Here is a 26,040-nt window from a genome sequence, read left to right as displayed (position 1 = left end):
ATACACTCCTTGAAGTCTCGGCGACCCTTTGCACAATGGTCATTGCACCGGACTATTGCTATATTAGTCATTCACACTGCTCTAAGTGCTAGAGGACTCTGCATCTTTGTACTTCTTCTTCTTCTTTTCCTTTCGGCTTGTCCCGTTAGGGGTCTCCACAGCGCGTCATCCTTTTCCATGAGAGCCTATCTCCTGCATCCTCCTCTCGAACACCAACTACCATCATGTCTTCCCTCACGACATCCATCAACCTTCTCTTTGGTCTTCCTCTAGCTCTCTTGCCTGGCAGCTCCATCCTCATCATCCTTCTACCAATATACTCACTATTTCTCCTCTGGACGTGTCCAAACCATCGAAGTCTGCTCTCTCTAACTTTGTCTCCAAAACATCGAACCTTGGCTGTCCCTCTGATGAGCTCATTTCTAATTTTATCCAACCTGGTCATTCCGAGAGCGAACCTCAACATCTTAATTTCCGCTACCTCCAACTCTTTTTCCTGTTGTCTCTTCAGTGCCACTGATTATGATTCTGACCACCGTGCCGCCGGTTTCCAAGTAAAATTCCAAAATTATTCTCATACAATTGCAACTTTCGTCTAGCAAAATTAAAATGTTTGTCTCATTAAGAAAAAAAAAAAAACATTTAAATGTCTTTACTATCAAACAAGGGTAAAAAAAAAAAAGTGAACTGCTCACCCTTTGAAACACCTCACATAATGGAGAGAGAACAGGAAGGCGCTTGATGAGTGATATCGTAATCCTGTGGCACTTTTAGCTATTGCTGCAATTGATAAAGTGATGTGAATTAAACATTTAAAGTCCTAATTCTACGCCACAGTGGGTTCTGCTCTATCTGGTGGGGCACTGTCCAACTTGCCCTTAATACAAAATTGATCATGATAAACAACTTGATCAACAATTTTGCAGTTGAATCGTATGTCTGTATTAACTATAAAATATGTATTAAATATAAAATGCACTTGAAAGAAAAAAAGATCCTTGAAAGTACCATTTGCAGGAATACGTTAAAATACGAAGTAACACTACTCTCTCTGACATACAGTAATGGAGAGTAAATAGGAAGGTACTACAGTAAGTTTCATTTCTGGTTTTATGGTAATCAACAAACTTGTTAATGATCAATTGCTAATGAAGTATTAAATAAATAAATTCATTTTGGGAAGTCAAGAAATTGCACCCATTTTACCCACAGTGCCATCTACTGGATCTGGTGGGGCACTGTCCCACTTGCGCCTAATGCCAAACTGACCATGATGAATTTTGGCCAGTGATGGAGCGATAGTAAAGTTGTTGAAACAAGACAAAAAAATTCAGACCACCATTCTTTTTTTATTAATTGTATCTTTTTTTTTTTATTTAAACCTTCTGTGTCCCCTTCCCTTTAATCAAGTGAGGAATGACTCAGCATTTTTTGACATTCTGTAAACCCTCAAGGTCAACACATCAGCAATACTTTTTTGGACGTTTCACGGCAACAGTGAAACTGCGTTTTATTTCGATGGGGATTTTCACATGCTAAACCTTGTCCGCTTTCTGCTTTCGGCCTTTTTCAGAGGCTGCCTGCACATTTTCCTTACACACAAGGACAGATTCATTTACGAAAGCAGAGAGAAAAATGAGCTCCGCAGTAGAAAGAAAAAAAAAAAAAAACAATGTAGGAAAATTCTGACTTGTGGGAGAGACTGCCAGATAGACTTGGTCAAAGGGTATTACAAAAAAAAAACATGTAGACAGTAACATTTAGACCCAAGAACACATCTGTTCACTTTAGGAAGCCGAATCGACAAGTTTAGGAATGTGATTTAAAAACAAGCACACCAGAATGTCAAGCCGACACACACAAATCTTTTACGTCACTGAGCCATCAAAAGCATTCAAACGAGGACAATTGTGTGTGCTCCAGTTGCTGCACCACACAAACACACAAGTAAATAACTTTGTTTTTTTCATATAAAAAAAAAGTGCCATTTGTGGTCATGTCGTTTAAAAAAAATCAGTAAGTTTCTTGCTTAGATTCCCTCAAACGTTTTGTTTTCGTCTGCATTGCGCTAGCGCTGCAAAAAAATGCTAACTTAGTCTTAAAGGCACTATGTTGTTCCAAACCTTCGCACTACAACACAACTTCCTCTGACGTACGTTTCCACAAAGCAGTGCATTTGGGTTCGGTTCGGTACAGTATGTTTAAATATTGGCTTGTGTACTGAACCATTAGGTTCCTAATTGCAGTGGTGGGATCCCAAAAGTTTTGTGTTCGTATCATCGAAACCTGTAAAGGGTACCAAAATAACCGGGGAACCAACTAAACAGGTCGGGGGTCAAAAGGTTTGTGTTTCCATCATCAATGTGTACAATCAATACCACTTTTTGGTACCCTTGTGTTGGGGTATTAATCACAGTGGTCAAGTACCTAAATATGTGGGTTTCCATCATCAATAGTAGATAAATGTACCAACATCATTTATGTGTGCGATACTACTTGCCAACCCTGCAGTTGGGTTTCGAACCCAATTAACCATACTGAACTAAACTGGACCGCTTGGTGGAAACGTGGCATTAAGGCACTTCAGCAACATTTGGATGAGTCGCCGGTACACATATGTAGGGAAGAGTCGAATAGGAAACAGAAGTGATGCTGATCGTTCATTTAAAAGCAGTCATTTTTGGTTTTCTTGTTTAAAATGACAATGAAGTGAAGGGGACTGAACCCGTTTGATGGCTTTAGTGTGAACGATCCACTACAGGAACAGCAAAGAATTTAAAACCTACACGTAATGCCATAATACCTTAAATTATGTAAAAGACACAATATGTTGCAACGTTGTCGTCTGTTATGTGATAGGTGCACAGTAAGTCTCGGGAAAACGCAGAGTCCGGGGCACCCACTGGTTTGGCACGCAGTATCCTTAAAGACACTCGTACATGCGTAGCGTGCGCTCCAGTTGCTGCACCACGCGCTGGTAGAAGGTGATCTGCTCCCTGAGGTACGCCTGCATCATGTCCTTAAAGTCCACCTCCCGCTGCCGGTGGAAGTGGCTCATCTCGGCCTGCAGCGCGAAGCCGACCGTCCGGCAACGCTTGCGAATGCCGTCGGCCTCGCCCTGGTCCATCTTGCCCTCGTCCGTCATCCGCTGGCTCTCCTTCACCTTGGCAAAGGCACCTTAGGGTGACAACCAAAAAAAAAACAAAAAAAGAATTTAAATAATTGATTCAGAACATTCGTGGTAGCACTGAAATAACATACCAAGAACCTGACAAACTGTAGAACAATAATCATTGAACGTTTGTGACAGACGTTTGCTTTAAAAAACGTTGACTGCTCGAGTGCCGACTATAAATGCCAGTTCGGGACCGAGCCCAGTCACAAAATCGGTGCCTAATTGACACCCCTTCCAAAAAAGGTATGGAATTGTCAATAGAAGCCACAAAATGGCAGCAAAGCACTACTTTTGTCTAAAAAAAGAAAGTTCCTCAACTCACTTCAAATTGTTTCCTTGGCACCAAGATGCCACCAGATAGTCCTGTTTTTGCTAATTGATTAGTTCGATTAAATTGTAGCACGTCTAGTTTCCATCATCAAAAAGTAAGTAGACCAAAATACCTGAGTAACAACTGTGCTTTCTGGCACCTTTCTCCCTTACCAATCCGTTGGGGCAGCAACATTAGCAAGCTCAATGATTGAGTCCCTAAAGGTTAATATTCCCAATGGCAAAAGTTGATATAATCACCAAAAAAACGTGTTTCACATGATACATATTTTTAAACCCTCTGTTAGGATAACAAAGGCAGTGGTAAGTTACTGAAACATTTGTGTTTCTATCAATAAAAAGTGAGGAAAACAGCAACATACGTAATTAAATAAGTATGACACAATTCTTTGGGGTATCAACCGCAGTGGTGGCTTGAAAAAAATGTTTTACTTCCTGTCACGATCCTCCACACAACATTTTGGTGACAAAACAAGCCTTGTAATGAGCACATTTATTCATCTATATGGCCCACTTACAAGTAACTCATGTTCGAGGCACTGTTGAAACATTGCTACCACCCGAGCGCAGACTAGAAACATGATTTGAACTTTAACTTTGGCTCAGATACCATTTAAATTCAGCTTGTAATGCAAATCTACAGCTATACACTGTGTTCCAAATGATTATGCAAATGACCTGACCTTAACCCTTAAGGTGAAACTAAAAATCTGTGAGGGTGGGAGGCAGTTCACATGCAAAAAGCAGCTTTAGGTTATTCTGACATTCTGCAAAGAAATTGAAGCGGAAACCCTCCAAAAACGTTTAATGGATATAATTGTGAGGCTGCTGGCAAATAAATGTTAAAATGTAACTAGACCTCTTAATGTTTTTGATTGAAATAGCTTTTGATTTCAGTAAATGACCTCCTAATGCTGCAAATTCAACATGATTATTTACAGTTCTTTAAGAGCTATAAAAAGTCGTGAAACTCTGTTGTGCATAATAATTTGGAACTGTGCATTTAAGTTTTTTTATTTGTCTCTAAAACTAGTTATCATTGGTAGATTTGTACAAAAACAGTGCAATTATGCTCCAACAGTAGATAACTTGAAAATCATGCTGACTGTAATTTGCGTTATTTAGGAAAATCTGGGCGGCACGGTGGACGACTGGTTAGAGCGTCAGCCTCACAGTTCTGAGGTGCGGGGTTCAATCCCCGTCCCCGCCTGTGTGGAGTTTGCATGTTCTCCCCGTGCCTGCGTGGGTTTTCTCCGGGCACTCCGGTTTCCTCCCACATCCCAAAAACATGCATTAATTGGAGACTCTAAATTGCCCGTAGGCATGACTGTGAGTGCGAATGGTTGTTTGTTTCTATGTGCCCTGCGATTGGCTGGCAACCAGTTCAGGGTGTACCCCGCCTCCTGCCCGATGACAGCTGGGATAGGCTCCAGCACGCCCGCGACCCTAGTGAGGAGAAGCGGCTCAGAAAATGGATGGATGGATGGATAGGAAAATCTGAGAATAATTACTTTTCCAGCAATAATCATCCCTATAAAAAATGTTTTAAGAGTATTATTTGCATCACATTTTGATGTTTATGATGTAAGCACAAGGAGTTTAGCACTGAGACAAATAAAATGTCTTTTTTATTGCTCAGGGAGGCTGTGCATAATTGTATGTACATTGTAACACAATTAACCGTTGTGTATGCACGGAGCAAGGAGCACCAAGCACACGCTATTTTTTGCCTCGTTGCATACCAAACGTCTGAGGGCAAGTTGTAACCACGCCGACCCAGGCGGCCAATGACGTCACTTTTCCATGGGCATATTGCCGCCTTGCACTTCCATCTGATTATTCCAACCTGTCCAAACGGTCGACCATGCATACAAAAAAAAAAAAATAATAAATAAAAATAAAAATATTTCAAATTTTCAAGTCGGCAATCTCCTTGGCGAGCTGGGACATGCCCGCAGTCGCCGGGGTAACGACATCTCGAGTCAGTCGACGTTGGGTCCCGGAATTTGAGCGGAATTCCTGGCAAGCGTGCGGGAAACCACGGAGAGATGGAGATGACCTACATTCGTGCGCTCCCTTTTCCACATGAGAGGAGAATGTGCCATCTCCACATAGCATGGCTGCCGGCATCAAGGAGCGTGTGTGTGTGTGTGTAGAGGGAGAAAAGGGGGAATAATGAGGGTTGAGATGACAATTTTGGATCAAGTCCAGACACAAACTCATCTGGTAGATTGAGTTGCTAAAAAGCATTGAAAGAGAAACGCGTCAAACCAGTTGAAAGGTGTTTTCTTATCAAAATGTAATTAAGAGTTCCCCGTTCTCCTCCAGTGTTGTTGTCTGTTTCATTCTGACTAGTGCGCTCAATGCATGGTGGTTTTATTAGATCACCACAGTGTTATTTCAAAGTGCAGAACCGACAGACAACACAATAGGGAAAACTAAAACCAAAAAAACGAGTGTGGAAGCTGAGCCGCGTCATTCCGCCAGTGTGCGGTGGAAAAGCTGCAACAGGGCAAGAGGCCGGGTAAACACTGAACTGATGACTTTCGCCATCACGGCACCCTTTAGTGGTAACATCACCCAAAAAAATACAATAAAAATAAAAAGGATGCAAAACACTTGCTAGAATGATGGTTTGAACTCATTTTGGGTGATTGGTGAGGCAAATCTTTCCAGATTTTGCTAACACTACTTGGTTAAAACTCCAAACGTTCTGGCAGTGACACAACAGGGCCACTTGCTGTGCAATAAGGTCACCTGCTTGGTTGAATCTCACGCAGCACACTGGATGTTTTAGGGCAGTACTGTGACATCTTAATGATCTTTTGGAGGCTAGCTTGTCCGTGAGGGATTAGGAAAGGGAGGAGGGGGTGCTTGCTGCTAGTCTAAACAGCGGCGAAGCCTTCGGGCCGAGTTTTACAGGCTGCTAAAGTCACGCATGCGCATGGGGGCGATAGAAGGAGGAGAATGAGGATGGTCAGATTAACTGTGACCACAGTCCTGCGGGCGGCTGAACTCTGGCGTCTGCTCAATTTTCTTTTCCCACAAGCCTCACAGGGCAGGAGGAATTCTCGGGAGACAACGCGAATCGCTCTCACAATTTTCGAGCATCTATTTAACACAAAGGTGATGAGACAGCCTTAGTTTGCAACTTGTGTTTACTGTAAGACACTAATTATATGGCCAGTGAGAGGGGTCTTGATTTATGTCATCATGGGATTATTACTGTTGTTGATACGGCTGTTGCTGTGCCCATTATTCACTTGTCCCTCCCACAGTCACTCAACCAATCTGTCCTGTTTTCTCTGTCTCCTATCTACCATCTGTCCTTCTATTCGGTCTCTCCAACTGGCTGAGACGGACACCTGTTTTCTTTTTTTTTGCTTGCTCAGGGGGAGGTTGTCCTTGCCTTTGTCGCCAAGTAATTGTTCATGTTATGTGCAGTTAGTTTTCTTTAATGTATGAGAACAGTGCTTCTTGACATGCTCAATGTTTAAAATGACGAGAGATAACTAGTGCTGTATGCAGTACATGAAATTGACTTGACAGAACAATAATCCCTGAACTTTAGTTAGTAGTTATTCAAAATCAATAGGGTTCTTTTTTGGCTAATGTCTGAAAGTGATTTGTTTGACAATTGTGCCCGGAAGAGCACTGAATGATGCTTTATCCCTTTTTTTTTTTTTTAAGAATCTTGGCTTGAATATCCTTGCTCGGACATAGAATAATAATCCCTGAAAATCTGAATACTATGTTTATAATTGTGACTGACCGAGAGGTGAGAAGAACATCTAGTGATGCAAACTTCGACTTCAGCTACATTGGCCATCTTCCATCAGACATAAACCAAAATGAATAGGTGTTCTTTCTTTGTTTAAAGATTTGTGCCCAGTGTAGCAATGCATTTTTTCCCCCATCGTATTGGTTTTGAAACCAGTTTCCGCAAGAATCTTTGAACAGTTATGATTTAAAAAAAAAAAAGTCAAGATCTGACGTTTGCTTTTACACCACTTAAAATCAATAAGATTCTGTATTTGATGATTCAGTTCAAATGGGGAGGGGGGAATGATGGAAACAAAATCCAAGGGTGCAGATCATTACTGAAAAGTGTCAAAATGACATATCCCATCATCCACTACAGAGGACTAAAACCAAACAGCTCGTCATAGCTTCGCACTGTCGCAAATGTCATAACCCAGTGATTCTCAAACTTTTACACAAACCCCCTCCCCCCCCAAAAAAAATACTAAATACTAAAATTCAGTAGTCAGTAGGCCTTAAATGGCCAAAAGCAAGGCAGTTTTTTTTCCTCAATAGTATATTTAATATTATTATTAGCCACTGTAACATTAGGCACAGTTTGAAGAATAACACTGTGCTTCAATATAGGATAATTAAAAAAAAAAAATAATGTAGTTGAATAATTATTTAATTAAAATGTACTGCACATAAGAGGTCAATAAAAACCCTAACTAAATGTTCAACTTAAATGTTAAATACAACTAAACTATACTTATCAAATGTACTGGAGTGGATTAAAAAAACATTTTCATCCACCATAACATTATGCATTCATTCAGAGATTATTTGGCGTATCACTAGAGGTAGCCTATGTACCACAAGTCGTACATGTACCACACTTTAAGAATCGCTGCCATGAACAATATTGAGAGCTGGAACATCAATGTTGGACAATGCAGGAAAAACTCATCTCTAACACTTCATTTATTGAGGTGCTTGTTTAACATGAGTGATGAAGTGAAGAGAAAGGCTTATGATATGACAGATGAGGGAAGGAAAAAAGTAAAATAAAAAAAAAAAAAAAAAGAATAGAGTGAGAATGAAATTTAAGAATGCACGACAGGCACAAAGGCGTCCCGCACACTAAAAATATTTGCAGCAGCCAAAATTGCACAATTTATCTTTTAAATCTAAGGCGCTGTTACGGAACACTGACCCAAAATAGTTGCAATTGTTTTGCTTTTGCTTTTTTTTCCCTCTCACAGCCTCAGAAAGGAAAACAGAAACAGCTTCTCTGATCTGAGCACAGATCTTAAAGGGAAGTACAAGTCATTGCAGCTGCGACAATATCCATTATTGGGTCATGTTTGGCTACATATGAACAAATATGTGAATAATCAAAAGTTGAACTCAGTCGGAGAAATTCTTTTGAGATTTCCAGGGGCCGTCAGGATGGGATTTGCAAATCTGACCTCCCAAACAAACACTTGTGTAATTTTAAAATCACATTAAAGCCGATGACAAGCATCGACACGTGTAATGGACAAAGACCTCTCATCTGAGAATGGACATCGCCATGCCAACTGCAAGTATCAGAGCCATGTTGGCATGACTACAGCAAAAGCAAGTATAAAAAAATAGAAAAAACACAAAGAACCAAAGCACACTTTTCACTCTATTATAAAAAAAAAAATTTTAAAACCCTTGATGAAATCAGCCTGTTTTGAAGGGGCAATCCTGTCTCATGCAAATGAGCAACTGGCCCCTCTAGTGAGGGGTGTGCCATCAGGAGAACAGCTTTATTTACCAGGCAGAGCTACTTGTTGACCCCACGGTCAAAAAACATGAGTGAGATCCCCCCCATAAAGACAATAAGAGCATGGATTTTATTTTCACTCGTGGAGGCAGCACTTCATCACCAAGAATCCGAATTACCCTTGTCTACTGGGCTACGTTCACACTGCAGGGCATGATGCCCAATTCAGATTTTGTTTGTTTGTTTGTTTAAAACATTACAAAAACAAATGTGACTTCAACTATGGATGGAATGAGTCTGAGAGACATGCAGACACATGCGTGCAAAACAGGACATCACATTGCGCATGTGCACAAACATGAGGCGCAGTGTTGACGGAAGCAAATACGGGTAGGACTCGTCATGACGCATTTGTGGCAATTCCAAGGATTTTGTGCAACCGGAGCGAACATTTTCTTATATTTATCAGTTGATTTTTCCACTGACTGTTTTATGCTCCTTGATGTATATGTGGGCTGATCGCGACTTGCACGTTCATACTGCACTCGCATTGGATACATATCTGATTTTCTGATTTTGAAAGAGGCCTGGGTCGGATATGAAAACATTTTTAAAATTTTTTTAAAAAATCGGAATTGTACTGTTCACATTGACATGAAAAAAAATCAGATACATGCAAGCAAGCTTAGCCTCTAATAGGGAGAACTGTGCAAGCGAGGGTCTTCTTTTTGTTTCCTCGAAGTAATGGAATACAATAGTCTGGCATTTCTTAACAGCGAGCGTGAAAACAATACTTTAAAATACGTGCTTTAATGGGTTCCAGTGTTTTAAATATCTTTAAAGTGTGTGGGAAGGGTAAAACATTATTTTTTTATTTCTTTTGTGTTTTTTTTAGTTTCATGGTCTCTCAATATAGGGCATCTCCTGCGATCACCATCATTGAGCTTGACGGCACCTTAAAGGACAGAGATGGACTCCCATCGCGCTTTCAAAGAAGCACAAGATGGAATGATGAATGGGCTCACTGAAGGAAGACATTTTTTACTTTACACATGCCAACAAAGCGATGCGCTCCCTGCACGGAAAGCCAAACAACCAACTGATCCAAACATAAACAAATGCAGATGCTCTCGACTGCTACTTTCCACGTGTTCGTGACACAGCCAGCGTTTTCTACAGACATCAGCACATTCAGCCAACCTTCTTCAACAAAACAGCATCCAGTTCACATGCCACGCTCAAAATTTGGACCCGTGGTTTCCCTTAAAGTAGGAGTAGGGAGCCTGGGGTCATAAATGGCCCATGAAAGCATTTGATATGGCCCACTGGAATATTAAAAAAAAAAAAACTACTATACCCGGTTCAAATTTGGTGGCAATCAAGTGACTTCCCTAGGATAGTGATTCGCAAAGTCATCAGTTAAATAAAACATTTTACCTAAATAAATGTTTGAAAACAAACACTTCTAATAGATTAAATGTAATGTACAGTACCTTAAAGTTAAAAACAACCGAACTGTATTTAACTAATCTACTGTCCTGGATTAAGAAGAATTTAAAGCAATTGTAACATTATACACACTTCTGAGGACTGGGGTTCAATCCCGGGCCCCGCCTGTGTGGAGTTTGCATGTTCTCCCCGTGCCTGCGTGGGTTTTCTCCGGGCACTCCGGTTTCCTCCCACATCCCAAAAACATGCATGGTAGGTTTACTGAAGTCTCTAAATTGCCCCTAGGTGTGAATGTGAGTGCGAATGGTTGTTTGTTTATGTGTGCCCTGCGATTGGCTGGCAACCAGTTCAGGGTGTACCCCGCCTCCTGCTCGATGATAGCTGGGATAGGCTCCAGCACGCCCGCGACCCTTGTGAGGCTAAGCGGCTCAGAAAATGGATGGATGGATGGATGGATGAATCTTTATTTCAGTGACTCTTCGCATACCACTTGAGAGCAGGTGCCTACGTATTGCAGTTTGATAATTACAGTCAATGAGCTTTTATAGGAAATGGTCCAAATTCCCAAACAATGGAACCTTCAAACAAGTACATGCGTTTTCTGCGGGATACACACATGTGACATTTGCTGAGTTTTCGCGTAGGATAAAGCCCCCCAAAAGGCAATTTATTAGTTGGAATAAATGCAGATTGGAAGTCATCAAACTTGGCCGCCGTGCTCCGACAAAAAAGATTCTAAACTCTTAAAAACTAATTCACTGCCAGCCTTCCCAGTTAATATGGATATTTGACTTCTAAAGCCGTCAACGGCAGTGAATGTGATACATTATTAAAATTTTACGTTATCTATCTGTCTAATCAGTCTCGGGGAAGAGTTAGCTGGTGAAGGGCACCTGAAAATGGCCCTAATATGACCTCGAAAAACAGGTCACAGTGTAATATAATCCACGAATGGTTGAAAACGACTGATAACAATAATAGTTAACCGACTTGAAAAAAGCATGCTACCGAACCTGACTTTGACGTCAACTGCCTCAAACATCCTTGGCTAAGATTTCTTTTAAGATCAAAAGGGTTATGTCTTGGACTTACGTAACAATAACCATGTTTAAACACTGGGCGAAAAGCGTAGCTGCATGAGCGCTGAAGAGAAAATATTGACGAAGAAGAAGCAAAGCAATTCCAAGAGGGCCTTGGACGGCGTGCTTGGGGCCACCTGCTGTTAATATTAATCAAAATCAACAGGTTTCTTCTTTGATAAGAACAACCTTGCTTACATGTTTGATATTTTATTTCTACTTATGAGACTATGAAAAACGGCAGGGACTAACAAACTGCCAGTTTTTCGTTTTAAAGCCATGAATTTAACATCACTGCTGGGACTGCCAGACCTCTGAGGGCCCGGTGTGAATAATTTAATCACTTTATCACTTAAATTAATTAAATAGCACTCGGTGTGGGTAAATTTTTACTGTAAGTAATTTACAGTACTTTTCCAGCTTGCACTGTCGTTCCATTAAAGCGCTCTTATTTAGTGATTCTGAACAAAGTGTCAGCTGGATGTTTTATGCTGTGGTCGCCCACATGGATGTTGTGACTCACTTCCTGTTACTGTACGCCATCTCTCAGCCAAATGAGCCACGGCTTGGCAAACAAGGCGCCTGTCGGGCAACGGGTTCCCGCTCTAGTGTCGGAGAAAAAAAAAAATAAACAGGTTTCTTGCTTGGATCTGAAGCTATCCACAAAAAAGTTTTAAACATCAGTTGCGACAGGTAAAGTGTCAAATTCTTGCCTAATTTCTACATTAAATATCATTTTCATTGTTTAATTTTTTTTTAAAGATAATATTCTTGTTTCTAGAGATGGTGAATTTGGTGTTTTTGTTTGCTGTAAGCTATAATCAACACTCTAGTCAAAGATACTAGTGTTGAATGTGAGGAAGTCGACCCCAAATGGAACATAATACCTGTACCTCACATACACATTTTAAATTACTCTATGTGAATTGCTGTTTAATAATGCAAAATCAAATCTTATACCAATACAGTGGACGCCCGCATACATTCAGCACCCATGGTTTCAGATTTTTGCAGATTTCTATCCCCCAATTTATTTTTCTTTTTGTTTTTCCTTTTTAGGGAGGAACCAAACCCAAAACGCTTATTGGCGGTTCATCCTCGCTTATTCAAGAATTTTTGGGATTAAAAAAAAAAAAAAAAAAGCCACCCTGGTCCTTATTGCCCCGCGAATAGTGGGAGTCCACCGTACTCGATTAATCGATGAGATAATTGGTAGAACACTCGATTCTAAAAGTATTTGACAGCTGTAGCCCTAATTTTTATTGAATCATTAAGCACAGATTCTTATCCTACACATAAAACCTAAATGCTTATTTATATAGCCACACTTATAAGCATAGTGTCAATGGGGAAACTGTGCTTAATGTTACAAGGTCTTACAATAATATTAAAGTCTCGGTTTTCATGAACCTACTACACTACTTTTTAATGTTGGTCATGGTGGTGGTACTTGAAGAGTCAAGTATATTCTTAGGTGGTACTTGGTGTCACAAATTTGAGTGATTTATGGGATAAGTGGTGGACTAGTGGAATCAGATGAGAGATGACAACAATAGAGACTCTGTTGGGGAAATAATATCAACAGACTTCTTAGATTGTTCGCACTAATATTGGTCTCAGAACACTATAATAGAACATTTTCTTCATCACAGAAAGGCTTTTTGCACTTCAGTGCCACAAGAGCGATACAGCGAGTTCTGGGAGACATTTGCGGTCTCCGTTGGTGTGAATCAGCAGTGCAGTGGGCCAACATGCGCAGGAATGCCACAGCGTGTGGACGGACAGTTCGTGTGAAGACGAGAGGGCCTCGCCTGGGACCAGATTTATGAGTAAGCAAACAGCCCAGGGGGGGGGGGGAAACATTTGCTCTCCATCGTCGCCAAAGTGGATAGCGCAGCAAATAAGCACAATAATAACAGACACAAATATTTTCCAATGAAAGCTTTAGTTCACAAATCCTACTGACTACATGCTGTTTTGTATTTTACTGCTTGTTACATTTATGAAACAATTGGATGGACCAAAAGGGTAAGATATGTGATACATTACTGAACGTTTAACGACAGAAAGTTACCATACCATTCCGGTCAGTAACCCAATATAAGTGTGCCAAAAAGTTATTATTGATTAGGTAAATGCAAACATTTTGTTACCATACTAATGCAGTTGCAAAATGTGGTATTTTGGTACTCCACTCTTCTTTTGTTGGAGGATGATGGAAAAGGAAATCTTTTAGCTAACCTAACACCACGGTTAGTAACTCAACTTAGGAGCTGATTTACTACGAGCCAAAACAGCGGGGGAAAAAATTGCATTTTCGCTCACTCTAACATTGTGTCCGCTGTTGGCAACAGGCGTTAAGTGGTGGAGACGCCTGTATTTAAAAGAGGCTTTTGCGCTTTAAGTAGCTCTGATGGTTTTTAAATTTGGGTGAATGAATGAAAGTTTGAAGTGATGGAATTTGAAGTGTTAGTGGAAGACAAACTTATTACTAAGTTACAGAAAAGGAATCTATCACTCCGATAACTTTGGGGAAGCCAGTAACTGCATAAAAACACATTGTTCGATTTAACTCTAGTCTCGAGTGTGAAGAAATTGGATGAACAGTGTGTGCCCTTCCTGCGTAGCACTGCGTTCAAAGCTTAGGACAGCACACCTGAAAAACTGCTCAGGGAGAGTCCAGCACCAATTTCGTGTGCTGAAATGAAACAGATGCAAGGAAATGCAGAGTTGAACATTTCGTGATAAGTGATATGGAATGACTCCATTGCATTGTTAAATAGATTTATCTTGTTTTTGCTGTTGTTTTCTTTCTGGCATTTCAAAAATGTTTGCACAATCAGAAAAGATCTGCTCTCCCCAATGGTGCTGTGCCGTTTTGGACTAGCCTTTCAGACCACGTATTTAAACGCAAATTCAGCCATCGCAATACGTCTAATGTTTGGTGAATCACTTTGTACATGCTAAATTAATCTATTTGGATCTACTATTCCCAGAACGCGCAAAATTAATGATGCATTTTTTTCCATTTGCCACACACATTCCTTGGTGTGCCCGCTTTGTCGATTAGCTTCCATCTGTTTGCACCCATTTTCACACACGCAAACCTTCAGTAAATAAGGCCCTCAGACGAATATATACATGTCTGACCATATGGAGGACAGCTAACTTCTCTTTCAGATTAAAAGGTCTTGCAGGCGCGCTTCAAGCATCACAGCAGAGCTATGGCATTTTGCAACGTTCAGTGCCGAGCTCTGGTGTGCATCACCACTGCTTTTATCCCACTATCAGCAACAAGTGAAGCCAAGAGGAAGGCAATTAAGACAAGTCTTTCCTAAACTGAACAGCATTAGCACGGCATCGCTGTAAATAACTCCAGTGTGTGTGATCTTATAACAATTACAAATAGGACATTTTTGGGTTGGTCCACTGTGGCGTTGTACTGTCAAAATAGTTGCTCTGTGGACGTTTGGTTCGGGGAAACACTGCGGTCACCATGGATACGGTAATGACAGGAACTGATGGTGAACTGGAGCTGCCCACTCAGCAGTCTTGTGTTTTGTTAAAAACGAACAAGTTTCCAGTGAGTAATTCCACCGTTGATCTTTAAGACAAGTCCGTAAAGACACTTTTGTTCAGCCACCTTTGCTAGTTTTAGCCTTAAAAACAGCAGTTCTTTAATGTCATTTAATTGCCCATCTGTATTACTGTAAAACAGACGTGAAATTTGACCAAGATCTTTGGGAAAATACACTCAGTCACACTCAGATGTCAGGTGGCTCCAGTTAGTAAACCAATGAAAGGGTGTCAAGAAGTGGTCAATTATTTTGGTACCCAAGTGAAACGCAAACCTTTTGGCACCCTATCCCTGCTGTTAGTAACCCAACCGGATACAGTGCCAAAAGGTGGTACTGTATAAAAAGGGCTACAATAACTCAAATAATTCCATTACAAAAAAAAAACTTTCTCCCTCGAAACTTCGCAAGAATAATTTTCCCCACACAGACTAATTTTACTGAAGAGTAAGAAGTATGATGCCGAGCCAGGAGGGAAGAGTCCGTAAACGACAGAGAACGTCAAAAGTTTGGAATCGTTTCACTCTCAACAAGGAAGATAAAGTGCAATGTGTATCTCAACAGCAAATCTGCGACCATCAACACAAGGTAACATCAATTAGGAATGTTTGAGACCTTGAAATTAGGCCGGTATTGGCACAATACCGATACCTGGTAACGGGACTCACCCATCCCTAGTATCAATGTTAGAAAATGTTATATAGCTGACCATCGCTAGTAAGAACATGTTGTTATGCCCCTGCAATTGGTAAAGGACAGACACAGCCGGTGCACAAACAGTAAGAAAACAAACACTTATTAAACACATTCATCCATGAGCTGCCGACGGCCACAAGTCACACTAGCTAAACACCCAGACTGGTTAATTTAGAAGCCAGCCAACTCTACACTCTCATTCACTGACTGACTCCCATGTCACTCACCAGGCCAGGTCCGGCCTTTTAAAAGCATACACTCTCAAATTCTTGCCAACTCAAGAGTGGACAAGAATAATAACTGTACATCACATGCACGTTATTGTGTTTAATAATGCAAAATCTATTTTTCACTGATTACTCAATTGATATTTGGGATAATCGGTAGAATACTTGATTTTAAAAATATTCGATAGCTGCAGCCCTTGAAAAGATGATTTTGGAACGCTACTGAACTTTTAATGATGGAAACGCTAGCCTTTGGGCACATACCACCACAATTTGTAAACTAATGGCAGGGTAGCAAAAAGTGGAATCATATACATGAATTATTTTGGTACCCTGCTCAACTTTGGATAAACTCAAACCTTCCGGTACCCTATCCATGCAGTAAGTAACCCAAATTGATACAGTGCCAAACCCAAAAGTATGGAAAAGAGTGAATATTTTGGAATGCTCCTCAACGTTTGACGTCTGTATCGTAAGGCAAGGCCTTTGGGTACCCTACAACTGCAGTAACCAACCCAATGGTGGGGTACGCATTTATTATTTTGGTACCCTCCTCAACATTTGATGGATGACCACAATGGGAACTTAAAGCTTTTGGTAACCCACTGATATTTCGGGAAAAATAGAAAATGCATACAAAACTTCTGTCATAAGGCCTCAGTTTAGTCAGCATCAAATTACTATAAGAATGAACACCCTCAGCAAAATGGTCAATGTCTTTTGTTTCATCCTCCATTGTGTTATGTTATCAAAACTTTCAAGAGGTCCTTTAGTCTGTGATCTGGACTCCACTTGTGCAAAAGCAGAACATGATCGCCACGGTGAATCACCAACTCATTCACAAGGCCAGATCACATCACAGGAGGCGACACAATGCATTCTGGGAGTGAGATGCTCCAACAAAGAAGCAAGTGTGACACAGTGTAGGGGCGGCGGACACATCTGCACTGACAAAAACCTCACGAGGCCCGTCACTCGGGAACAATGTGGTGCAATTAGCCCTCGCAAAATCAAATCCCGGCTCCTGCGCCAACTTCAGAAGGATGGATGAGAAGAAGCAGATGGACATGAGGGGAGGTGAAAGACTCGGGGAAAAAGTAGGGTTGTAAAAGTTGGAAAGTTTGCATGCGAATTAACACGTATTTATTGGAATTAATGGAATCAACCAAGATTTTTTTTAATTGAATGTTGTCTATTAATAGGGAATTTTAATATACGGTACATTGAGTATTTGGGGGGGGCCTCTTTTTTTTTTCTTCAATTCAATGTACATTGTGCTGCTCCTTTTAGTGTGCACGCCAAGGCCACTTGGGGGAGGTATAATACAGACATAGACACACAAGAGGAAGAGTTTCACAGCTGACGCAGCTGCAGTAATATTAGTCATTTTTCACAAAGGATAGAGAATATATGCTTGTTTTGTTATATTGTCTGTCTACATGTGTTGCTTCATGGTTTATGTGTTGCTCCATTGCTCATGTTACTATAATGTTGCAACAGCAATGCTATTAATTATCCATCCATAAATCAATTTTCTTTACCACTTATCCTCACTAGGGTTGCAGGCACATAGAAACAAACGACCATTCGCACCCACATTCACACCTACGGGCAATTTAGTGTCTTCAATCAACTGACCACGCATGTTTTTGGGATGTGGGAGGAAACGGAGTGCCCGGATAAAAGCCACCCAGGCACGGGGAGAACATGCCAACTCCACACAGGCGGGGCCGGGATTTGAACCCAGGTCCCCAGGTCTGTGAGGCAGATGTGCTAACCAGTCAAAAAAGTAAACTGCTCACCCTTTGAAACACCTCACATCATCGCTATTAATTATTTTTATTTTTTTTTTATGAAAAGACAGCTCCCATTTAAAAAAACTTAAGTTCGGCCACTCGTATCTCACGGTACCACTGTAGTCGGTATATTTTAGCACAATTGTACATGAACTTTGCATGAGTATCAATGCAATTTCTAGACTTTTTTTTTTTAAGATAGAGGGGAACTTTTCATGTAACATTCAGAATGAGCACTGGGAGCGCAGTGGTACATGCTGCTGCCTTTCATGAAAATGGCGCAGGTTCGATTCCCCATTTAGTGCTGGTCCCAAGCCCAAACAAAACCTGTGCCAAACAAATCTTGCGAATGACTTGCTGGGGAAATCGCTGATGGAACAAGTGGAAAGTTCACCTTTGTTGGTATTTTTGAATGGGGTGGTGCATTTTTGTTAGTTTTCGAATTTGTTGGTTTGGGGGGGTGAGTTATATTTAATATTCATATTTTTGTTCTTCAATGAAATAACTGATTGTTCAATAAAATATTTAAAATTTGATTAAGTTCTCCTTATAAATACATCTGTTGAAATATCATGCTTTTTAAATGTATTACTTTGCATGGGTGCTTATGACAAAACAAAATGTATTTATGCTTGAATATGAACTGCAAATTTCAATAGAATCTTACAGGAAACTTCAGGAAATTTACCGGAAATGTTCCACTCCTTTGCAACCCTAAGAACGAGGCAGGGGAAAAAAAGATGAATTCTAAACCAAAATGAACATGTTGGACGCACGCCTCAGCTCTGACATAACCTGGAAGCCAGCTCCCGAGAGACATCTGAAATCAAGAACACATGGCGTCATGCAAACACGACAGCGCACATCTTTTGAGACATTAAACATTCCAGCATATCACGGTACAAGAAGACATCCCGGAACGTGCTGTACACTTGTTTATGTCCAACCATCCATATGCTATGGATGAGCTACTATGGGTGAGCTGGAGCCTATTCCAATTTGTTTTTGGTGAGAGGCAGTGGACACCCTGCACTGGTTGCCACTCAATCGTAGGGCACATATAGACAAACAAACATTCAACCACACATTCACACCAATGGACAATTTAGAGGAGGGGAAAGTACAACCCGGGGGCCATCTGCAACCCGCGTTCCATAAAAGTGTGAGTGTTGAAACCTTCTGTCTACTACTACTACTACTCCTAATAATAATAATAATAATAATAATAATATACAGGACTTCAAACGCCTCTAAAATCTTCCAGAACGAATCATTTCAGGGGGGTAAAAAACAAAACATTGATGACGAAGCTGTGACCTATTCTACTGTCAACACTGCTCTTCTCACCAATAATGTTCCATTTGTGCTAGTTGAGTTTTTAGGGAAAATGACGCCATTTAAAACGTCACGGTAATTTTGACGTGTCGACGTCTCTGAGTTTTCGGCCTTTACGAGCGATTGGAGCCATTTTTAATTGAAACTTGTCAGTCGATCCGAGAAGGGGTTCCCCTAGTTAGCAGACAAAATGAGACAGTCAGCGAGAAGTGTTGAGAAATATATATATTCTTAAGTGTTTTACTCTAATTTGACATTTTGGATCAGATTTTCTATAGGCAATATCACACAAAAATGTTATCTTCTACATAAAAGACTAAACTTTTCCGGAAGCCATCATCCGATTTTCAAACCTTTTGGTGAATTGCACTCAAGTTGAAATGGCCATTCCAACCAGACTTTGCATTTTGATCGACTGCAATTTTGGGAAAATCTTGTCACGTACTGCACTTACTGACGTTTAACAGACTGTCTAATATATTTAATTAAAGTGTGTGACATTTAGTCTTTCTTATCGACCAAAAAAGCCACTAAAAGTGCACAGTGGGGTCTGGTATGTACAGTGCCACAACCAGCATGTGGCAGTGTTGAATTGAGCTTCATAGCGCTGCAGCCGGCACGTGAGTCAGTGCCTCACCAATCATGAACCTCACTGCACATCACTGCAAAATTTCTCATGTATAATGCACCCCCATGTATAATACGCACCCCCAAAGTTGACCTCAAAATTTTGGAAAACCCTTGTACCTATGTATAATGTATTTTTACAATGCATGATTTTGCTTCCACCCATATGATCAAAACATGATTATCTGTATTTTAGTTTTTTCAAAGAATGAATCTGAAGTTAAGCACTTTATTTGAACACGTAATACTTTCTTTTTTATTTACTTGCTCCTATTTTGAAATTCACAGCCCTACTTTTATTTAGTAAATTAGAAAACACACAGCTGTGCTCATATGTTTGATTACCCAGGCAAAATTTGTAAGGTGGCTACAATTCTTTAAAGAAAAAATAAAGGGCCAGGCGAAACACATTAAATTTTATTTTAATGGTATTCAAATTGGCCGGCACGGTGGTCGACTGCCTCACAGTTCTGGGGACCGGGGTTCAAATCCCGGCCCCGCCTGTATAGAGTTTGGATGTTCTCCCCGTGCCTGGGTGGGTTTACTCCGGGCACTCTGGTTTCCTCCCACATCCCAAAAACATGCGTGGTAGGTTGATTGAAGACTCTAAATTGCCAGTAGGTGTGAATGTGAGTGCGAATGGTTGTTGGTTTCTATGTGCCCTGCGACTGGCTGGCGACCGGTTCAGGGTGTACCATCCCCCCGCCTGAAGATAGCTGGGATAGGATCCAGCAGCCCGCGACACTAGTGAGGAAAAGCGGTAAAGAAAATGGATGGATGGATTCAAATTAAACGGTCAAGCGTTTCAGAAAAAAGCATTATCATTAAACAAAACAAAGAAATTAATGATGATTGTTGTTCAGTCATATTAAAAAATAAAAATAAAAAAATATTTCACAAATTCTGCCAGGGTATGTAAATTTACGAGCACAATTGTACATATATGCAGTCTTACGTACCCCTGTCATATTGGAATGAAAGTGTAGGGTACACATTTTTCATAACCACTGGGTGGCGGTGGCATATTAGAATGAAAGTGTACACCTTTTTCATAACCTCTAGATGGCGACATACATTTATAAAATGTGAAGAAAAAAAATCAGATTCCCCTATTCCTATGTATAATGGGCACCATTGACTTTTGACCCTTTTTTGGGGGGAAAAATGTGCATTATACATGAGAAATTACGGTACATGAGGGGGTTCTGCAGGATGTGTGCGAGCCCATGCTAGCTACAATAAAGTCAGCTACAGTACGTAAACTGCTATGCTAACAACCGCTCTGCACATACAGTTAAAAAAGCCTCGATTTATGGTTTGAGTTCAAATCACTCAGTCAGTCAGCTACATCATCACCAAGAAACCTAATGATTTTTAATGAAATGCACATAAAATGGCCAAGTTACCTGAGGTTCAATCTCAACTTTTAGAAAAAACGGCCTTGGGAAGAAAGAACACGGTTGATTTTTGAATAAACGAGGCCTTAGGAAGCAGACGTCAAGTTAGCGTCCATTCCACATGGACTAAGTTTTCAACAGTCTTTCGGAGATTACTGTTCTACATCAAGGCAAAAAAAAAAAACTTTATTTTTAATATGACTTCTCTGTCAAAAGAAGCTGGAGGAAGCTGGGGTCTAACATGAAATCAGCACCAATTGCATGTCAATTTTTATGACAATAATGATACCAATAATGTTCACTTTGTGCACTGTATTGTCAGATTATCCCTAAAACATGAGTTGATCCAAATGACAAGGGATATAATTGACTAACAAAATCAAAACTGTACTACATCACAATATCTATCACAATAGCTAATCCTGGGAGTAATGCTGATATCATCCTTAAAAGTGTGTTTCGGTTAACTGCTGGTTTGACAACAATTCATTCCGCTCTTTCTGGGTTGACGGCATACCTCCTGGAAAAGTGCATGTGTCATTCAAAGATACTAAATATAAGCAGAATATTATTAAATAAATTATCTACCATTGTGTTTTGTAAACATTCTTTCTAACTGCATCAATATTATGAATTGCAGAATGGAGCAACACAATGTGGTAGCATGTGACTTTTGCTCCTGGGTGAGTGACTAGTGAACAGTGCTTATTGCCGACTGACACCTAAAACACCCAGGCACCATTTTTAGCCTTGATTTTGAAAGGTTGGTATATACCGGGAGGGGGTGGCATCTGTCATTCATAAGGACATACCAAACACAAATGCTTATTGTTCCTATTAGCAGACTCAAGCTACGTCCAAATTCAGGGGTTTTTTTTCGCCATGGACCTCGGAAACCTGCCTTAACCTTTGTTGAATGCTATGATCCTGGTGGTCTATGTGTACTTTCTGCTTGTATCTTATTGGAGGACACAAGGATTCCCTCCAGCCAGCTTCATAGATCTTCCTTTTAAAGATATTCTACAGGTTCTCTATAGGGTTTAGGTCAGGGAATCATCATGGCCACACCATACATTTGTCTCCCTTTATACACATAGGTATCGTTAAAGCATAATAATTTGGAATACAATCTACATTTAAAAAGTACAACCCTCTCTCTGTCTCTCTCAAAACCTGCATTTAGGTACTGAACACTTTGGACGACCCTACCTACATGAAGGCAAAACATTCAGAGACATTAAAAAAAAACAAAATAAAAAAAAAAAACACATCAACCCCCGTTCTCACCTTCAGGACATTTCCTGGTTTTACCCAACCTCACCCTTAAGGCTTCTTTATACTCGTGCGGACGGCAACCGCGCTGACGTCACTGCGGCTATCCGGCGCGTAGTTTGCCTTTATACTCGAGCGGAACCCACGTGCCCAGTTTTGAAAATGTACTGCAGTTCACGTCCAAGTCCAGGGTGTCGCTATTGCTGGTATTGGAAAGGACACCACAGGGTGGAGTTTCCTCTGCATTTTTTGGGCCATGTCCGGTAGCCGTTTTTACTTTCCTTTCAGTAACAAGGAACAAAGGTGACCGTGGAACAGTGTCTGCTAGAACAAATGGACCTAGATGACCAGATGATACGTTTAATTATGCTGCAAAATCGATCGAGAAGGCGGCGGCGTAGATGGTATGTAGAACCAAGGGGTACGCTGAGTACGTCATCACAGCATGTGACTAAAATGGACCAATCACGAGAGATGATCTCCACGGCGTTTGACGCGCAACATCTATTGTTGTTGTGTGCGCGGCAAGCTACGCAGAGGTGCTGGCGGGGCAATTCGTCCGTCACGTGATGCAATGCGGGCGTTGTCGGCCGTGGTAGTATAAAGAGGCTTTTTCATCACAGTACTCTAGAAGTACTGATGCCTGAGGGTTTAACAAACTCTGAAACTTAAGAGGTTTAAAAGGTCCTGTGAGAAAATACTTGCATCTAGGGGCTACACCCTTTGAAGGACCCAGTTTAAGCATTTGATGAAGGCCACATAAAAATGCTGGTCAATGGGACGGTGTAGTCTTGAGGAGCTTTCCTGATTGGTCCCACCCTTTATATCACATATGTCCAGCTAAATTGAACATATCTCGCATTAGATGGTCAATACTTGCATTGGCCGACTAAGAATTTCAAAGGCACACCCTACGATGCCACAAAATAGCGCCAAAGCCCTTTCTTGATAGGAAAGTAGTACAGTTGGTCGAAGGAAGTATGTTGAAGAGATACATCTCGACTGAAAGACAAGCTTTGTATGTCAGGGAGGAAATAAGTTTTAAATTATGTTCAACAGTTTTGGGGTCATATTTTATGGTACAATTACGGTTTAAACTTTTAATATGGGCAAATATAAGCACTTTTGGGGGGCTCAATTACTTGCAGGAGTGCTCTGTCCCCATCTCCGGCAAGAAGGATTGGTGTAACCTTTAGGAATCGTCGCAAGAATATAACATGCAAACTACACACAGACGTCTGCTGGCCAACGGACACCAAACCCCAAAGACCCTTACCCTAATCCCTGAGCCCAGAACCTCAGAACTGTGAGATAGACATGCTAACCACTTGTCCACCAGACCTCATCCCACAGACTCTTACTGTGAAATGTGAAGTTGTAAACTTGCATTGGATTACCTTTCTGTAGATGAATAATGTCTGGGAAGTTGGCGAGCAGGCCTTGGTATAGCGACAGCGTGTCCAGCATGTGGAAGAGGTCGTACTTGGGCTGCTCCGCGAACAGCTCGCCAATGTTCTCGTAGGTGCGGCCAGTGTGGGAGATGGCGTTGTTTAGGGCCTCGGAGCTGTGCGGAGGGTCCAGCATGAACGACTGGCTGATGGACTGAAAAGAGTTTCCCAGTCGTTGGAACTCCTTCCTGAAGCCGCCCAGGTGCTTCCGAACCAGCTCCGAGGCGACGTGTGTGAGCTGCATAACGCTGTCGTCCATCTTCTTAGCGAAGTTCTTGAAGGTGTCCACCCGCTCCTCCACGTCCTGAAGGTCCTGGTGCTCGTTGGGAATCTGGAGGGTCAGCATGAAGTGAGCCCCCACCATCTCGTCCTTCTCAGCCCGCCTCTTGCCAAGCTTCCACTGCTTGTCGTCGGCGCACATCAGGAAGTGCTCGAAGCCTTCGTACTGGGACAGCACCGGGTGGCTGGTCATGTGGTTCATCCACAGGATCAGTCGCCGCTTGCGCTTCTCGATGAAGTCCTCCTCAAAGCGCCCCGTGGCCTGCTTTTCTGGCAGGTGAGGCACCGAGATCACAGTGAACTTGTGCAACAGGCGGTTGTAGAGCCAGTCAAAGTGCTTGTAGCGCCTGTATACAGGCCGACTCGTGTGGCTCGGCGTCACGCGGTACGAAATGTACGTCTTGATGCCTTTAAACTTGGTCTGCTTTGTGGGGTCTTCGATGGAGCAGGAGAAAGGCTGCGGGCTCTCCTTCCACCCGGCCCCCTGGGGCCTCATCTCGATGGTGTAGGATTCGGCTATCTTCGCCATCATGGGCACGTCCCCCAGCACAAACGCCTCCACGCCGGAGCGGACGAAGCTGGAGAAGCGGTTCAAATTGCGGCCCACCATGCTGCCTTTCCTGGCGCTGGAGATGCTGTCCTGCCTCTCCATTGGCGGCTTGGCCCGGTCGTGCACGTTGGGGTTGTTGGATGGCGGGCTTTGATGCGAGTGGCCGTTGGCTCCAGGGCTCCGGCTGTGATCGGCGTCCTCAACCACGGTGGACCTGTCGTCCCAGTCGTCCCAGTCGTCATCGTCGTCGATATCGTAATAAGTCGGCTGCGTGTTGAGGGTGGTGTTCTGAGTAGAGGGCAGGAAATAGGAGTCGTTCCCCAATGAGCCCGCCGGGCTGATGGAGCAGTCGGTCACGTTGGAGTTGGAACGTGTGCGAATGACCTCCACGTAGGACGCCGGGAAGAGACCCCGCTCACCTCGGCTGTTTTCCCCCTGGAACCATCCGTCCACTGAGTTCTCGTCAAAGATGACCAGTTCCTCATTCTCCTGAATGCTGATCTCCTCTTTGTTTTCACTTTGGAATGTGTAGAGGGCTTTGGCTTTTACCGACATTTTGACTTTCTCCAGTTACAAAACAACAACTAAAAAATAACCCCAAATAATAATCTACATGCACATGGTGCCCACCAGCTGTATTGGAAACAGAATCTAGGACATGTTAATGAATATTTCAACTCATCTCACATGACATGGATCAGGTGTGCAAAAGCACCGTCAGTCGAAAACTGTTTGCGGTGCTTCACTTATTAATGACTATTCTTGATTTATACTTCGCTGCTAATGAGACTACTACGAGCCCATTGATGTAAACACTCTTTAGTCTAAAAACGGAGTCATTTGCATCCACTAAAAAATGCCCTCGTTAACGCAGATTTCTACTTCCCTGTAACAAGTCCGTTTCAAAACCGGTTTCAGCTCCTGCAACGAGGCTTTTGATAATCCTCCCCCCCCCCCCCAAAAAAAATGGACCCGGACGTCTTTTCTTTACCCCACTTCTCGCACTTTCGTCACATTACGGATCCTGGAAACGGTCCCCGATGCAAATCACTCCAAGCGAAAAGTGTATTTTTGTTCATAGCGATGGAATCCGTGTACATGGTGAGGAGGCAGCTCCACATTTCCGTCCTTCCTTCCCTCAGACACAAACTTGCTCCGTGTGGCTCGTAAACAGGTTCCTGCGCATCTTCGCTCGATCCTTTTAAAACAAAACAAAAAATCACAACCTTATCCCCCTCCGGATCATCCTACGTAGACGAGCCGGTATTGTTTCTGCTGCTTTATTTGCTCACAGCCCCGACACAAAGT

The 26,040-nt window shown here is 41.8% G+C and overlaps 1 protein-coding gene across 3 annotated transcripts; it reads right to left on the bottom strand.

Annotated features, from left to right (window-relative positions):
• Positions 1-1,329: 1,329 nt before the first annotated feature.
• Positions 1,330-25,708, bottom strand: snx33 (sorting nexin 33). Of its 3 annotated transcripts, none has more exons than XR_009788532.1 (3): positions 23,853-25,708; positions 18,492-18,644; positions 3,038-3,177 (listed from the first exon to the last, which is right to left on the bottom strand). XR_009788532.1 is itself a non-coding variant. In XM_061773423.1 (2 exons), the coding sequence occupies exons 1-2, from the start codon at positions 25,285-25,287 to the stop codon at positions 2,924-2,926; spliced, it is 1,689 nt and encodes a 562-aa protein (XP_061629407.1). In that variant the 5' UTR covers positions 25,288-25,706; the 3' UTR covers positions 1,330-2,923. The 3 variants fall into 3 exon arrangements, 1 of the variants encoding a protein (XP_061629407.1); XR_009788531.1 differs by having other exon boundaries at positions 3,039-3,177; positions 18,513-18,644; XM_061773423.1 differs by lacking the exon at positions 18,492-18,644 and having other exon boundaries at positions 1,330-3,177; positions 23,853-25,706.
• Between the last annotated feature and the right edge of the window lie 332 nt (positions 25,709-26,040).

The sequence above is a fragment of the Phyllopteryx taeniolatus genome, chromosome 5, assembly GCF_024500385.1.
Source record: "Phyllopteryx taeniolatus isolate TA_2022b chromosome 5, UOR_Ptae_1.2, whole genome shotgun sequence".
NCBI lineage: Eukaryota > Metazoa > Chordata > Actinopteri > Syngnathiformes > Syngnathidae > Phyllopteryx > Phyllopteryx taeniolatus.
This window is presented reverse-complemented; position numbering and strand designations above follow the sequence as displayed.